The sequence below is a fragment of the Solea solea genome, chromosome 21 (assembly GCF_958295425.1).
Source record: "Solea solea chromosome 21, fSolSol10.1, whole genome shotgun sequence".
NCBI classification, from domain to species: domain Eukaryota; kingdom Metazoa; phylum Chordata; class Actinopteri; order Pleuronectiformes; family Soleidae; genus Solea; species Solea solea.
In genome coordinates this window covers 21415719-21430932 of record NC_081154.1, presented here as the reverse complement: position 1 = coordinate 21430932, position 15214 = coordinate 21415719, and the positions used below count along the sequence as shown (strand labels likewise).

Genomic DNA, 15214 nt, shown 5'->3' with positions numbered 1-15214 from the left:
CAGTATCCTGCAAGGAACCAATGTCCAAGGCAGAACGCCCCGGGAGGACGGAGACCACAGACTGAGTTGCAGAGGTCACAGGATCACACCGTGCGGCTTCCTGGAGAGTGCTGGGGACCAAAGTGCCCGTCCGGACCCGTTTGGCCAAACTGGAACCCGACTCATGCTTACGGGATAGTGCATCAGCATTCCTATTGCTGCGACCTGACCGGTATTTAATGTTGAAATCAAAGACAGCAAGCTGGGCGGCCCATCTCTGCTCTGTTGCCCCCAGTTTGGCAGAGTGAAGGTAACTCAATGGGTTGTATTTTGCCCCAGCAGATACTCTCGAAATTTTTCGGTCATGGCCCACTTAAGCGCTAAGAATTCCAATTTCATGGAGCTGTAATTATCCATGTTACGCTCTGTGGGTCGGAGGCCTCGGCTGGCATATGCCACTGGTCTAACACCACCGTCAGTTTCTTGAGAGAGAACGGCACCAAGGCCGCTATGACTGGCATCAATCTCTAAAATGAACGGGCTTGAGAAGTCTGCATAAGTCAGCACTGGGGAGGAGACCAGCCTGGACTTCAAGGCTTCAAAACTTTCCTCACACTGCGGTGTCCATGCTGCACCAAGAACTTGTCCCGATCCTTTCTTGGACTTTGTACCTACAAGATCGGCCACCAACTTGTGTAGAGGGCTAGCCAGTTTGGCAAACCCCTCCACAAAGCGCTGGTAATAGCTGGCGAAGCCCAAAAAGGAGCGCAAGTCGGACACCTGATGGGGACGCTGCCACTTGGCCACAGCCGCAATTTTTGCAGGGTCTGTGAAAACACCAGTGCTGGAGATAACATGGCCCAAGTAATTGGCTCTCTCTCGGAAAAAGGCACATTTCTCCAACTTGGCTTTCAGGCCTTGATCTTGGAGCCGGCCGAGGACTAATTCCAGCCGCTGCAGGTGCTGTGCGACGGAGGACGAGAACACGATGATGTCGTCCAGATAAAGCAACAATGACTGGCCTTGCTGATCCCCAAACATCCTCTGCATCAACCGCTGGAACGTGCTTGGGGCATTACACAACCCAAAGGGCATGCGGTTGAATTCGAAAAGCCTAAACGGTGTGCAGAAGGCAGTTTTGGATTTATCTGCTTCGGAGACCGGTACCTGGTTGTACCCGCTAGCCAAGTCTATAGTGGAGAACCAGCGGGCCCCAGAAAGTGCATCTAGACTCTCCTTGATCCGAGGTAAGGGGAAAGCATCCTTTCTAGTTTTTACTATTTAGCAGTAGGTAGTCCACACACAACCGCAGACTGCCGTCCTTTTTCCGAACCAAGACAATGGGTGAGGCATATGGACTACTGCTCTCCCTAATAATTCTGGCCTCAAGAAGCTGGTTGATGTGAGTTTTTACTTCCTCATACTCGGAAGGAGGGATGCGCCGGTATCTCTGCCGGACTGGAGCATCATCAAGAAGGGCTATATCATGCGAGATGAGGTCAGTACAGCCCAAGTCACCATCATGGGCTGAAAAGATGGAACTGTATTTGCTCAGAAAAGACCTCACTTCACTCTGCTGCTGCTCAGCCAATGCTGACAGGTCCATCGACTCAACCTTATCAGGTGCAGAACTGTTAGCCCCTTGGGAGGAAACACTAGCTGCGATGGACCTCACCTCTGTAACCCCTGTGGGTAAACTAACCACCTGGGCACCACTCAATGCACCAAGGCAAGTCCGTGGATGAAGAAGAATTTCGGTCGTACCAACATTGACCACGGGGACGTGGACCGTACCCCGACATGTTTTAACAAGGCAAGGAGATACAAGCAACCCAGCAGGCAAACTGGACTCCGAGGGCTCAAACAAGGCAACTTGATCAGGGGCCTGCTCAGGACAAGTACTGGCGACCAGCTTCATGACCCCTCCAGGTATACGCACTGGCCGTCTACCTCGAACCCTCACAGTACCAGCAGGATATTGTGGAGCATGAGCAACCAGCTGGTGGCACTTCTGTAAGGCTTCCACAACTGGGTTTGGGGCCTGGGACACCGATGGAAGATCAAACAGGGAGGCACCATGAGTCCCAAAGAGCTCTCGATAGCATCGGCGAAGGATATTCATCTCCAAGATCCCAGGAACAGATGACAGCGCCCCTGGGGGATTTTTAACTACCAGCACCCCACAATGGGGCATGACCTTACCGCACAAGGCCACATCCAGCTCCAGGTAGCCTATGTAAGGAATAGCGAGGCCATTAGCCGCCCGCAGCTCTAGCCAATTACAAGACAGGAGGCGATCATGACCCCAGTGTGCAAACTGTTCAAGGAAAAAACTTTCCGTAATGGTGGACACCATGGACCCAGTGTCCACTAAGCAAGAAACAGTGACTACACTGAAGGAAACATTGATATTCGGGCAAGACGACATTAACCCTGCAATCCCGACATCCTTTGAGCCTGTAAGCTCCCCATCTGAGCGGTGGCTCAGAAGCTCAGTGGGTATCAGTTTTCCAGCGGGGGAAAGGAATGGACAGCATGAGCAGTGGAACCAGTGACAGAGTTTGCACGAGCCCGAGGGGGAGCCCACTTTGCCCCACACTCACGAGCAAAATGGCCTGGCTTCTGACATCTTCGGCAAATGACTGGGCCATTGCGAAAGGCGTTTCCGGATGGTTGGGGAGCCGGCAAAGAGGCTACAGTTCGAGTGAGCTGGTCAAGCTGCTCCTGTTGACGCTTCAAGAGTTGCATTAATTCATTCAAATCTGGCTGTGTTGGAGTAACACAAGGAGCTGGCAGCGAACTGCCCTGGACTCCATACTGGAGACCATAAGCTGTGGGGAGAGAATGACTTTGTCCCCTAGAACCCCCAGGAAGCCCCTCCCTCTCCCACCTGATGGCCTCACAACGCACGTCCAGCAGAGTAGCAATAGGCTGACGTCGGACCAGTTGCTTAAGCTCCCGGCGGAGGGCACTGTCAAGGACATGCTCTATAAACTGGTCACGAAGCAGGACACCTGCATTGGGAATACGGTCAGGGGCACACTGCTGTACCTGTTCCATTAAAGCCATCAGGGCTAAGGAAAACTCCTGCAGAGTCTCGTCCTCGAGCTGCTTCCTGGAAAAGAAGGCTTGTTGCAGAGTGACATACGACTGAGAACAACCATATATCTCCCTTAGAATAACCAAAATCCGAGCTGGGTTCCCTCGCTCTGTACTAGGACGAAACCTGATTTCCTCCTTTGCTTCTCCCTCCAAGTGGTCAAGGATGAACAGAGCCTGGTCAGCAGGGGAAAGGTGGCGGGCACGCACGCACGCCTCTATCCACCTGCTATTCCGATGCCCGTCTTACCATTAAACCGAGGGCACCTACGGTCCCTAGGTACCACAACCAACCGCTCAGTAACAGTAGTAGCAACACCAGCGAGTGGGGTAAAGCTAGCTGGACCAGACGAGCCTGAAACACCACCGCTAGGACCCTCACCAGAAGCAGCAGCCCTCTCCTGAAGCAGCCACTCATTATCTGCTTTAAGTTGCAACACCAAGTCCCTGAGCTGCTGTACCGCTTCCTCCATACTGGCAGGAGAAGCTGAACCAATGCTCCCCAAAATTGACGTAGTTGGTTAAGGCTTAGCTGAAACAGATACTGCTGTTTTTGGTTCTAATCTTTAATACACAAAATGACAACCAAGGCTCATTACCTGCAAGAAAACAAATATGCAGAACAAATAATTTCAAAACCAATGAGGAAAAAAGAAAAAAACATAAGAACCACGTCTCTGTCCTTTAACTGTGTGTCTGTCCTGCCGACAACGCCAGAATGTGGCAGGACAAAGGGGAGAAGACCAGCGACAACGCCACCTGGGGGAATTTCGCCCCCAGGAATTATATATATATATAATCGAAAAGGACAACACGCACTCAAAAAAAGTTTTTTTGGATTTACTTAACAATGTTTTGTCAAGTGGTTCCACAAAACTTGGTTAAGTAGATGATAATGAACCAGATTTCATACAATGTATGCGGTCAAGTTACACTTAATTGAGTTTAGTTTGTTCAATTAAAATGTTAAAAATAGAAAAAAAGCCTTTAGTCATTAGTTGTTTCAAAACAGCATTTTATTTAGTGTTGATAACCATTCAGAAAGCCGGTTATACAACAACACTTGAACACGTAAAAATGCTTCACATGTATAATGAACGTGTTATGTTATTAGCTTCCCCTCACAACATCCTTGCAAAGTACAGCATGTACAGTCTATATCCCAGAGTCAGAAAATGTAAAAAGAAATTTGAATATCAAAAATAAATCAAGTTAAACTGGTTTTAACACTTTGAAAATGCAAAATTTTTTCTTGTGGCACCAATCAACTTATACCTTACACCTTACAGGTAAATGTCACAGTAATGACGGTCAAAACTACAGCTCAAGTCAACAGGATAGATGTGAACCGGGTCCCTGAACAGGACAAGAAGGTTAAAGTGCATTCCTATTCACTGTAACATTACATTATAAAGTTATAAAGCCACAAGAATTGTATTTTTTTTTAATAAACCTCCACCTTTTAGGTAAAACAGCAGAAGTACCAAATAAACTAACAAACAGGCAGTGAAAATTACAGCTCAATTAAACATAACAAAATTATGAACCAGGTCACTGAACAGCCTCCATCCTTCATGCATTCATTCCAGCAGTTTGTTTTTGAGTACCTGGATTTTGTTTGAAAGCCTGTGTGTATCAAGTTCCATCAGGATCTTTTGAATGAATTCAAACGTGTACCTGAGGTCAGTTGGATAGCTCAAGTTTAGGTTGTAGATGATCCCCAACAGTAAGGCACAAGCAGTGGCGACATCTTTGAGTTCATGAAGCACCTGCACACCTTCGACTATGATGCCAACATCTTCTGGCAGTTCATCAACATCTGCACCTGGATGTTTAATCACATAGATGCCGATGACAGTTTGATCCAAATCTATCTGGGTTTCATCGGGGTTCTCACTCTAAAAACAGACAAAAAGACAAGATCATTTAATAAAAACTCTCCCACTGAAAGCACATAAAACACATGTTCGTGTCATGAACATATACAGACCCTATCTAGGGGAAAAAATACTGACATTGATAGGTTTATCAAAGTGCACAAATTCTATATTCTGCGATATTTGTAGGCAATGAAAGTAAATGGAGGTAAAACTCAACACCTCTCCTTCACAGAAACATAGAATCTTGGTGAGTCAATAACAAAATTTTACTCATTGGAGAAAACATATTTAGCACTCTATTAAATGTTGAATGAAAATAGCACGTTAAAACAACAGATGACTTACTCCATACTCCTTCACTAGCTTCTCAGGGTCTTCATTGAGATACACAGCTACTGCTTGGAGGCTACAAGCTCTCCTTGTTTCGATGGAGTCATTCTGCAAAACACAACAGAATATATACTATAGAAATAAGTCATTGACATTAAGAAGATGGATGAATTCCAGAAAATGACACAGATATCATATGGTCAGCTAGCCTTCATGCAGGTGACAGGTCACTCAAAAATGCATAAAATGCCAATTGGCAACAAGGGCAGAGCAAATAAGTGTGAAAGGCAGCAGTTGGCTACCGAGTGTGAATTGTGTAACCGTAAGGGTGTGGGGTCAGATTTATTTTGCAGGTATGTATTAGCATGCAAGTAATTATACACAAACCTTGTCAATGACAGCCATGATGTTTTTGATTTTGCGTCCTGCTGCTCCTCCTTTCTTACGGAGCACTCGAGCCAACTTGTCAGAGTAGTGGTCGAGCTGCGACATAAACTTTGGGATGAGCGGGATGGTTGTGATGCGGGTGAACTCTGCACTCACCTAGGTACGTGTTTCAACAAGACAAAAACATCAAGAACAGAAGAAGGTTAACACCAAATTTCTTAAAAAAGTGAAAGTCAATGTGAAGCAAAGACAATTTATTTATGACCTGAAAATTCAAGACTTGCCTCATGTTCCATAAATAGAGCCGGCCATCTAGTTTTGAATTCTGCAATGAAGGGCATGTCTTGAACGACCTCATAACGCCGATGAGCAAAGGTTTTCTCCATTTTCTCTTTTATCACTTGATGGTTGTTCCTTTTCTTGACCTCAGATAGCAGTTCCACTCGCTCCTTCTCAAGACTCTCTTTGTCTTCTCCAGCTGGGTACTGGGGGCAGAAATTGACTTCAGCCCTCCTGGGTTTCTTCACTTGGTTAGGACTGGAGGAGTTACCAGGCTTTCGGTTTTTCATGGAGTTTATGGTCATTTCTTGGCATCCCAAACCCCTAAGCTTAGTGCGGTAGTTGCCCATTTTATACTTTAGACTGATTTTCCAACCATAGTATCCAGTAACAGAACCCTGTTCCTTTAAGCATGGATATTTCAGGATTAAAGCTTCTGCAACATCATCTAATTGTGTAGAGGTAGGGTATCCTGTTGTGTACTTCATTATTTCAGAAGCCAAGGCCTGCAAAATGTCTGACCTGACTTTGGGACTTGGGTTCAGCCGCTTGCCTTCAGCAATGAATTCCTGGTTCGCCTTGGACAGCTGCATCTCTACTTCATAGGAGAATGGAGGAAGAGGGAAGCTGAGTGGCCAGCCTTGACATCTTAGTGACGAAGTTGAAGATGAAGTTGAGGTTGTTGACTCAGGGGACGAAAGTATGTCAGTGTCTGCAGAGGAATCATCAGTGCCATGAAAGGATGCATAAGCAGTATGGCTGGGTGCCTGTGTTGGTATAATCACTTTTACTGTTCCTTTGTCTTGGATATCTGCTGTTGAAGTCAGGTTCATAAACTGGTCAAAATCACTGTCCAGGTACTGCAGTCTGAACTCTCCTTCAATTCCACACAGTTTTTTAATCTCAAATCTAAGACTGTCCACAGAGTCCGGTATTCCAGAAGGCAAAGTAAGCTTCACACAGCCATCTTCTCCTAGGACAATCCGAAGCTTTGCTGGAGTAGACATGGTGTACACCGTCACATTTGACGCTTACTCTGAAAGAGAGAATATTAGTGTAAAATATAACAGAGCAAGTCAGACTGTACTTCCTACAAGCTATCTAACTTCTAAAACTATTGTCCATGTATTTCAAATACATACACTATAATATACTATACAAAAAAGAACATCTCGTATGGTTATGTTAGTCAGAAAAACTGCATTTTGCCCATGGATTCCTTTCATATTACCTGAAGAATGTATGTATCTTTTTAAAGTAACCATCCGTAGCGTGCCAACTTTGTAATCACAGAGGGGGTAACGATCCACAAGTTGACTCGGTTCAATCACAGAAACATCCCGTGGTGAAGGATCCAACTCAAATGATCTGTAGTGTTCTCTGTACCAGGAGCTTATTTTTTTTACTATGAAGGTAAGTCCATCTTTCAAAACACACATCTGCACAATTTCTGCAAAGTCTGGCAGTCCACCAACAAATCCATGCACTATTATCATGCCACTTCTGTAGTTGATGCCATCAGCAGATACATTCTGTGCTAGATTAACAACAGTAAGATCAGGGTACTTCTGACGGAGGCTAAGTGCTACCTCCTCTTTAAGGACATCAAGAGGGACTGATGAGACTTGTGCAACCACGAGAGTGTTTTTTTCACAGCTTGATGAAAACATACTATGACCAATCATGAGCTGATGTTTAGTGGCCAAAGACAGTGTTATGTTTTTAAAACAGTATATGCCTCACAATTTGCTTAAAATAACTGTGCTTGGATTCGAACCTCAGAGTCCAGAAAGAAATAAGTGGACCAAAGAGGAGGATCAGTGCTGGATAATGTTCCAGGTAGTGGTGCTTTGGGAGCAGTTTTCTTTCTGGGAAAAGTGTGCAATACCTGGATCTGTGCTCTGATATTTTAGTCTCCAAGTATGCAATTGACTCATTGGTATGTACAGGACAAACAACCAGATCAACAATATCCTTTAAATCTAATATTAGCTGCCAAACTGGTTCGTCTTCTGGAATTAGTTTTCCAACAATTAGTGGTATTAGTCTTAATAAACACCAATTCTCGTGCGAGTTGCCACCAATATTTTTTTTACATTGGAATGTGCGTGGCAATAAATGAGGCCGATTTGTTTTATCCCCCCACTTGTATGGGAATGCCTGAATTAGTTCATTTAAACCATCAAAAGTGAAGTACTTTTTGGCTAACAGCAATGAAAAGCATTCAGCAAGTTCAACGGGTACTATCCCCTCAAAAAGGTCATGAGCCAGATCTGGGGGGAAACCTGCCGTAACCTCAAAAAATGAAAGGCGCTCAGCTAAAACACAGGTAGTTTTGACTCCACAACAATGTTTACCTTGTTCACATGCACTTGCTACATGTGCATGATGTAGCTCTTTAGTTCTGAGACCAAAGCAACCCTCTTTGACCTCCTGTGACTGAAATTCACTGCGTGTAGCAGTACAAAACCGACAGACAATATCTCCAGAGAAACTCTGCACAAATCCAGCTAATGCATGAGCTCCAAGGTTGTCTGCCACCACACACTGAACAGTACCTCTGATGAATGTTCCTAGATGATCAATGAAAACCCCCTGTTGCTCTAATGTGACAAGATCATGCAGAAAAGGCTCAAATATTTTTTTATAGCCAAATGTTTTCACGTCTTCACTTTTACAAAGCAATGCAAGATAAATTGAGTTCAGTGACGACTGTCAAACAGGCAGCAAGTTCCCTAAAATCCAATAAACCCCACAAAGTTTATGCTTTTTTCTTGATGTCCCTAAGGGATTACAAATTTCGAAGTCATCAATGTAAAGGAACAATGACAGTGTTAATTCCTCACCTGCGAGAAACTCATTATTTTTAAAGTGACAACCATCTTGATAACATCTATACTCCCCACTTACAGAATGCTGGTCTGAATGACTATCAACAACTTTACCAAGTAAATCTTTCCGTTTGAGTAACTGCTGTAAGATTTTCAAAACAGGAATATACTGGAAGGTTTGTCTTGTTTTTGAATCGAGTACGTACTCTACTGGATCGACAATATCAAAATTTTCTTTGTAATACTTGCTGCGTTTATGAGCAGTAGCTAGTGGGCCATCTTTTGCTATACTTTTTAACAATGGATTACATGAAGTTAATGCAGAGGTCAATTCTTTAATAACAATCTGATCCACACAGATATTGTGATTTCTGAAGGTTTCTTGAATTGCTTCGTTTGATAACGGCACAGACGCAGATCCTATCAAATAATGCAATTCAGCTAGTAGTTCATCTATCGCTGTGCGTGGAACATGGAAATAGTTTTCAAGTTTTAGTAAAAGAGATCCTAATTTTAGTTCTATAGTCTTAGATAAATTACATTCTTGTGTTTCAGCTTCTACATCACTGTCAAAATCGACATTACACTCACCACTATGAGATGAGTTATCAATGTGGCCATCTGCTGAATGTTCTGCTTCACTAGTGTTTACAATACCTACTTTGAAATCTTGAAGAGAATATGGAGTGTGTTTTCTATTTCTGTGGGACTTGAAAGTACCATAAACATTTGTCTGGAAAGAGCAGCCATGAAACACACAATTTACTGTTTCATGTTTCTTGAGATGGTTATTGATGTGACAAAAATACTCTTGTTCTGATGCTATGAAGGGGAATGTACACAACTGACAGTTAAATGTAGCTGAAGTTACACGATTTTCAACACTTCGATTAGTATGTGACCTGCTTAAATGACTATGAAGAGCATTCCAAGTTTTGAATACACACGGGCAATCAGAATACGTGCATGGATATGGGTGTCTGCGGCTAAAATTGCCATGAGCTAACCTGTAGTGTTTTAGTAGAAGGACTCTTGTTGATACAGTTGTTCCACAGTCCTTACAAGACCACATTCATATCTGTTGAAAAAAGAAAGTGAGATTACAGTCAAAACATTAAAAGATGGTCCTATACAAGAGATCCTTCAACTATCTTGCCAGATTCTCAATTTAATGGTTTATTTAATTGACCATGGCTATTAGTTTATATGTGTTGTTACAGGAATCATGTTTTCTTGGATGCTTTTCCAAACACTGATATACTGTATTCTAATAATCAAAAATGTTGTAAAATACAAAATTTTGCTTTCACAGAACTCAGGAATTTTATATATTATTTTCCAAGAAAAATAATGACAACTTTAAGTATTTTCATGATGATTAAAAAAACAATCCCATTGAATATTAGCCATATTTTTGGATTGGTGGTTTACAAATAAAGCTAACCTATCGTTATAATTACTATTATGGTTAATGTAGTGATCATAAAAAAAAAGTCAGGACAGAAAACCTGCAGATTTATGATCATATTATGAGGAACAATACCAACGTGCTAAATGTAGTTGTAGAACTCAACATGTTTATCTTCAACTCTAATTAATGTGTTCATCACATTAATCAGTAACTTTATGAACAGATAAGGCGCATTTCCACCGGCTCTACTGGCCAATGGAGTCGAACGTCTGCACTGGCGGCCATTTTGCCAAAGTCAGCTCTCTCACCCATACCATGTGTAGTGGTTCATGGACTTTTTAACTTGCTCAATTTTCTACCGATTTTCAAACGGTTTGGTTTGTTATAAACGTCAGAGATGTAGTTATTATGACACTGTATATTTATGAATAATTATAACCATGGGCTTTACATAACATAAAGGGGCAATTAATATACACACACACACACACACACACACACACACACACACACACTATTTATGCTAAATCAATATATGGGCTACTGAAACTCGGGATACAGAATGGCATGAGATATATGTGTAATTTGATAATAGGAATATTGTGTGTAGCCTATTCATTGCACCTTCTGTTTAATGTTATTTAAATAATATAATGGTTATAATTATTTATAAATAGTGTCATTATAACTACATCTCTGAAGTTTATAAGAAAACAAACCGTTTCAAAATCGGTAGAAAATTGAGCAAGTTATGGTTATTTAATAAGTCCATGTACCGCACTTACCCCTAACAACACGTTAGGGGTAAGCGAACTAACTGTGGCAAGATGGCCGCCAGTGCGGCCGTTAGACACTCCGCCGTAAGACATCTAGCCTTTATATATCTATGTATAGAACTGTATACAACTAACGCTAATTTATTTATAAAGTAATGGCAGTGAAAATATGTTTACTTACCTTGTATTTCGATGATGGCGGTGTATCCCAAGCGCGCCGTGCTTCTCCTCGCGTGGGACGAAAAAAATCACAAGGCGGGAGTAACGTAATCTCGCGTGATTGCGAACGAGATTAGAGGGGATGTACGGTGTGCGCAAAGGGACAAATTACTGTAGTGTTTTCCGTTTTACATGATTTTTACTTAACAGAGTTGATTTGGGCAAACTTACACAGCCAAGTAGATCTGACATAGCATATTTTTACTTTAAAACAACACAACTAACTTAAGTTGATATCAAAAACTTGTTTTTTTGAGTAATAAGAATATAAAACTACGATTTAAAGCCAAGAATAGTGACATATCATTTTTTTGAGTGCAGGTTCGTTGACACACAGGACATAGAACGGGTTCTATGTTACAAAATATATTTTATTTAACATATAACTTTACCTAACAATAAAAACAATGCTTCCAAAGGCACAACCAATAATCAATATAAGAACAGGACTGGGGCTTACCACGGTGGCAGAAAATCAAAAAGGGCAAATCCAACACAACACCACCCGTGACACACCAAACACGGACTCGTGAAAAGATACCACCACCAGAGAGTTGGGCTGTCGCACGTGTCGACCCACAGCACCTGTTAAACAAAAAGAAAAAAGAACTAAATTACTCGAAAATAATATTGAGAAAGTACATACACAAACAAACAAACAAACCAACAAACAAACAGCCAAACCCCAAATATATAAACACTTAATCACAACACAACAAATATAAAACATCTCAAATTACATACAAAATAATCTCATAACGGAAACAAAACACATACTATAATCAAGGAAAATAAACACTAGAAAAACAATACTCTATTATATGGCGGTGCCTGCTGGAGCTATATTAAAAAACAGTAGGCCCGGCCAACGACAATGGACGGAGTCGAGGACGGCCAAATAATTACTCCTACGGAGTGGTCAGGAGCGGCGTCACGGCTGTACAACGCCGCGTCCTCCGCAGATGGCTTCACCTCCACTCGAAGCGACACAGTCTTAATTAAAACAGTCTAACCAAAAACAGCAGTTCTGTTCTGGATGTGGCGGCCGATGACCGGCAAAACCCTGGACACAGAGGTGGCGAACAGGAGGTGCAGCCTCTAAGGCAGCGGGAGACACGATCGCCAAACCCACCGCTTTTCTGTAAAGCAGAACAAGTCTCAGGTAACGTTATGGTGTAAACAAACCAACAGCTGATTGATAACGAGCGGCTTACCTCACAGAGAGTACCGACTGTCACCCAGGCAACCCCTGACGCGGAGCGCTCCGCTCGCCCAGCCCGCAGCCGCACCAGTTGCGCTACAAGAGGGCGAAACAATACTCGCTAAGTGTGCCGGGCTGTGCGGGCATCTACAGGCAAGGGAAGTGCACAGGCACCTACCTGATAGTAGCGGAGACAGGACACAGAGGCGCGCCGTACACACCACGCCAAACAATTCCCCGCACCAACACGAACCGGAAGTCACTCGCCGGAAGCATAAGGGGCGCACAATCTCATCCTAGCTGTATTTGTACGCCACTCGGCCTGTCAATCACTGCCAGTGAGGCGGAGGAACCTATTCGGCTACACATGCTTGCGTTTGACACCTGCAAATAACAAAACAAATTTTGTGACTAGTGATCTAGTGAGAATGGAATAATCATGAAAACACTTTTTTTCTGTGTGCTGAATAAAACCTATTGGAGAGTGAAAAAAGAATACTTGTACTGTATGAATGTGAATTACTCACTTGACTTGCCAGACTGTAGAATTATCATCATCCTTCTTGGAGAGTAGCTGATGGATGAGCTCATCTTTTTTCCCAAGTTATCCTTTGCAGGTAGGTCTTGTCATCTTTGAGAAGGGAGATGGTTTCATCTCGAATACGCCCCTTGACCTTCTCTGCCTCAAGAAGTTGTTGAAGTTTTTCAACCTCCTGAACTGCATTTGGTGAGGCTGTTGAAATTATTACAAATGAAGTCATCTTAAAATAAGAAATTATTACAATAACAATAACAATAACAGGATGTATGTATAATTACAACAAACAATTTAAGAATCCCTGATTGTGTGTCTATAGCTAAGATGTAACTAATTGTGGGCTGCACTTGGTCATTGTGTCACTGTACACTCACTGTAATTGCTGTGCATGTAGAGTCTGTGTATCACCTGCCTGCCTTGCCAGTTTTGCTTTTGTGTCAAGCAACACATTTTTTCATATATATTATCTTAATTTGTCTTATATCAAGTGTCATATGATATGACTATAGCGTATAACTCGCACATTGCGATGTTGATGCAGAAACAGTATATTTCACAGCCACTACATCAGCCATAGACATGGACCATAGATATATATAAAGGCTATAGATGTCTCGTCCACGCTGCTGGCCAATGGAGTCGAATGTCCGCACAGGGCGGGCCATCTTGCCACAGTCAGCTCGCTCACCCATAACATGTGTTGTGGTGGTACATGGACTTTATAAATAACCATAACTTGCTCAATTTTATACTGATTTTCAAACGGTTTGGTTTATTATAAACGTCAGAGATGGTATATAATTGAATAATCCATATTTGTACAATGAAGTTACACTCAATGTTTGTATGTATACATACATATACACATATATATATATATATATATATATATATATATATGTATGTATATATGTATATATATAGTACAACCGCGGGAGGATGGGACCAGCATGGTGACGGAATAAAAAATGGGTTTTTGGTATATTTGAAGTATCACATACCACCAGGAGATGTAATTAGAGAGACTTTTATAGTGGCTGCATAAAGTCTTGCTATGGCAGCACACAATGCTATTTCCTCTGTATAGCTCACCAGTGGATAATAATAAATTTTCTTTGTTGGCACTTTTCTGGACACTCAAGGTCACCTTACTAAAATACAAAACTACAAACACATAATAAGTTAAAAGTTATAATGTCTGAAGTTGTTGAAGGTGGCGTTGTGCCAGACAACTGAGCCAGCCGATCGAGCTAGCCGGGCCAACACACAATGATATGCAACTAAAATCCTACACAATTAACTTTTAAGTTGGTAGAACTGTTAACAGTGAAATTAACAGAACTCATTGAAAATGTGTATTTTGTCTTTTTCAAAATTTGGACCGTCCTGACATGATTAACATGTGTACCAACTTTCGTGCATGTAAGTGTTTTATACCTTAAAAAGAAACTAAACCCCCAAACCACTGTTTTTAGCTGAAAACCAATATGTCCAGGTATTTAGTAGTGTTGTTGATTGACTTAGTTAGAAATCTACATTTTGTGTTCAAAATATGCATGTGGAGTGCCGTCTACAGGTTGAAACCGGCTTTAATGTTGTATTCCTAAAGCAGACAAATCTTAATGTAATTCTCTATATTATGCTGACATATTTTTGATGATTTGACGCAGCATATATTCTTTTAAATGCATGCAAATGTGTTACACTTTACTGTACTTAACAGCAACAATGAAACATTATAATGAGGTATGCTGCATTATAGATGTATCCATATGAACTTCACTTTACTTAAAGCATTCATTGATAACTTATGATCCTTCATGGAGTATTATAGCATCCTATGAGTCATTATAACAGTTGATTGTTGAAGTGTGTGTATAGAGGGGTATAAGTAGTCATAATGTATTATAAGAGGTGTGTGTATAGAGGGGTATAAGTAGTCATAATGTATTATAAGCCCCATCAGTCAGCCTGTAGTTTATAACCAGTGAAGAGCACTCATAAGACCCTTGGATTTATAAGTCATTATAAGTATGATTTATAGTTATTCATAACTAGTGCATCATAAAGCATTATGTATGTTTATGAGTGTAGTCATAATGCATTATGATCAATTATGATGAGGATTATAATTCACTATGAATGCACTCATAATACACTATAGATGTGGTATTCATAGAAAGTGTTACCAAATGTAAATATATAAATTAATAAATCTGTCAGAGATATGTTTCAGGCCCTGCCCCTACAGCTTATTCCTCTCCTCTGATGGGTGGTGTGCAAC

General features: G+C 41.8%; 1 protein-coding gene across 2 annotated transcripts; it reads right to left on the bottom strand.

Moving 5' to 3' along the window:
• Positions 1-4082: 4082 nt before the first annotated feature.
• On the bottom strand, positions 4083-13118 carry LOC131448914 (uncharacterized). Of its 2 annotated transcripts, XM_058621726.1 has the most exons (10): positions 12920-13118; positions 12571-12776; positions 12406-12488; positions 12098-12330; positions 11154-11776; positions 9793-9863; positions 5960-6990; positions 5676-5831; positions 5304-5396; positions 4083-4976 (listed from the first exon to the last, which is right to left on the bottom strand). In XM_058621726.1, the coding sequence occupies exons 7-10, from the start codon at positions 6959-6961 to the stop codon at positions 4659-4661; spliced, it is 1569 nt and encodes a 522-aa protein (XP_058477709.1). In that variant the 5' UTR covers positions 6962-6990; positions 9793-9863; positions 11154-11776; positions 12098-12330; positions 12406-12488; positions 12571-12776; positions 12920-13118; the 3' UTR covers positions 4083-4658. The 2 variants fall into 2 exon arrangements, with proteins under 2 accessions (XP_058477709.1, XP_058477708.1); XM_058621725.1 differs by having other exon boundaries at positions 11154-12330.
• Positions 13119-15214: the final 2096 nt, after the last annotated feature.

Coding starts and splice junctions, on each gene's coding strand:
- LOC131448914 (XM_058621725.1), bottom strand. CDS start 6,961: ATGTCTACTCCAGCAAAGCTTCGGATTGTCCTAGGAGAAGATGGCTGT. Junction 5,397..5,675: donor TCATGGCTGTCATTGACAAG/GTTTGTGTATAA, acceptor TGTGTTTTGCAG/AATGACTCCATCGAAACAAG. Junction 4,977..5,303: donor AGCTAGTGAAGGAGTATGGA/GTAAGTCATCTG, acceptor GTCTGTTTTTAG/AGTGAGAACCCCGATGAAAC.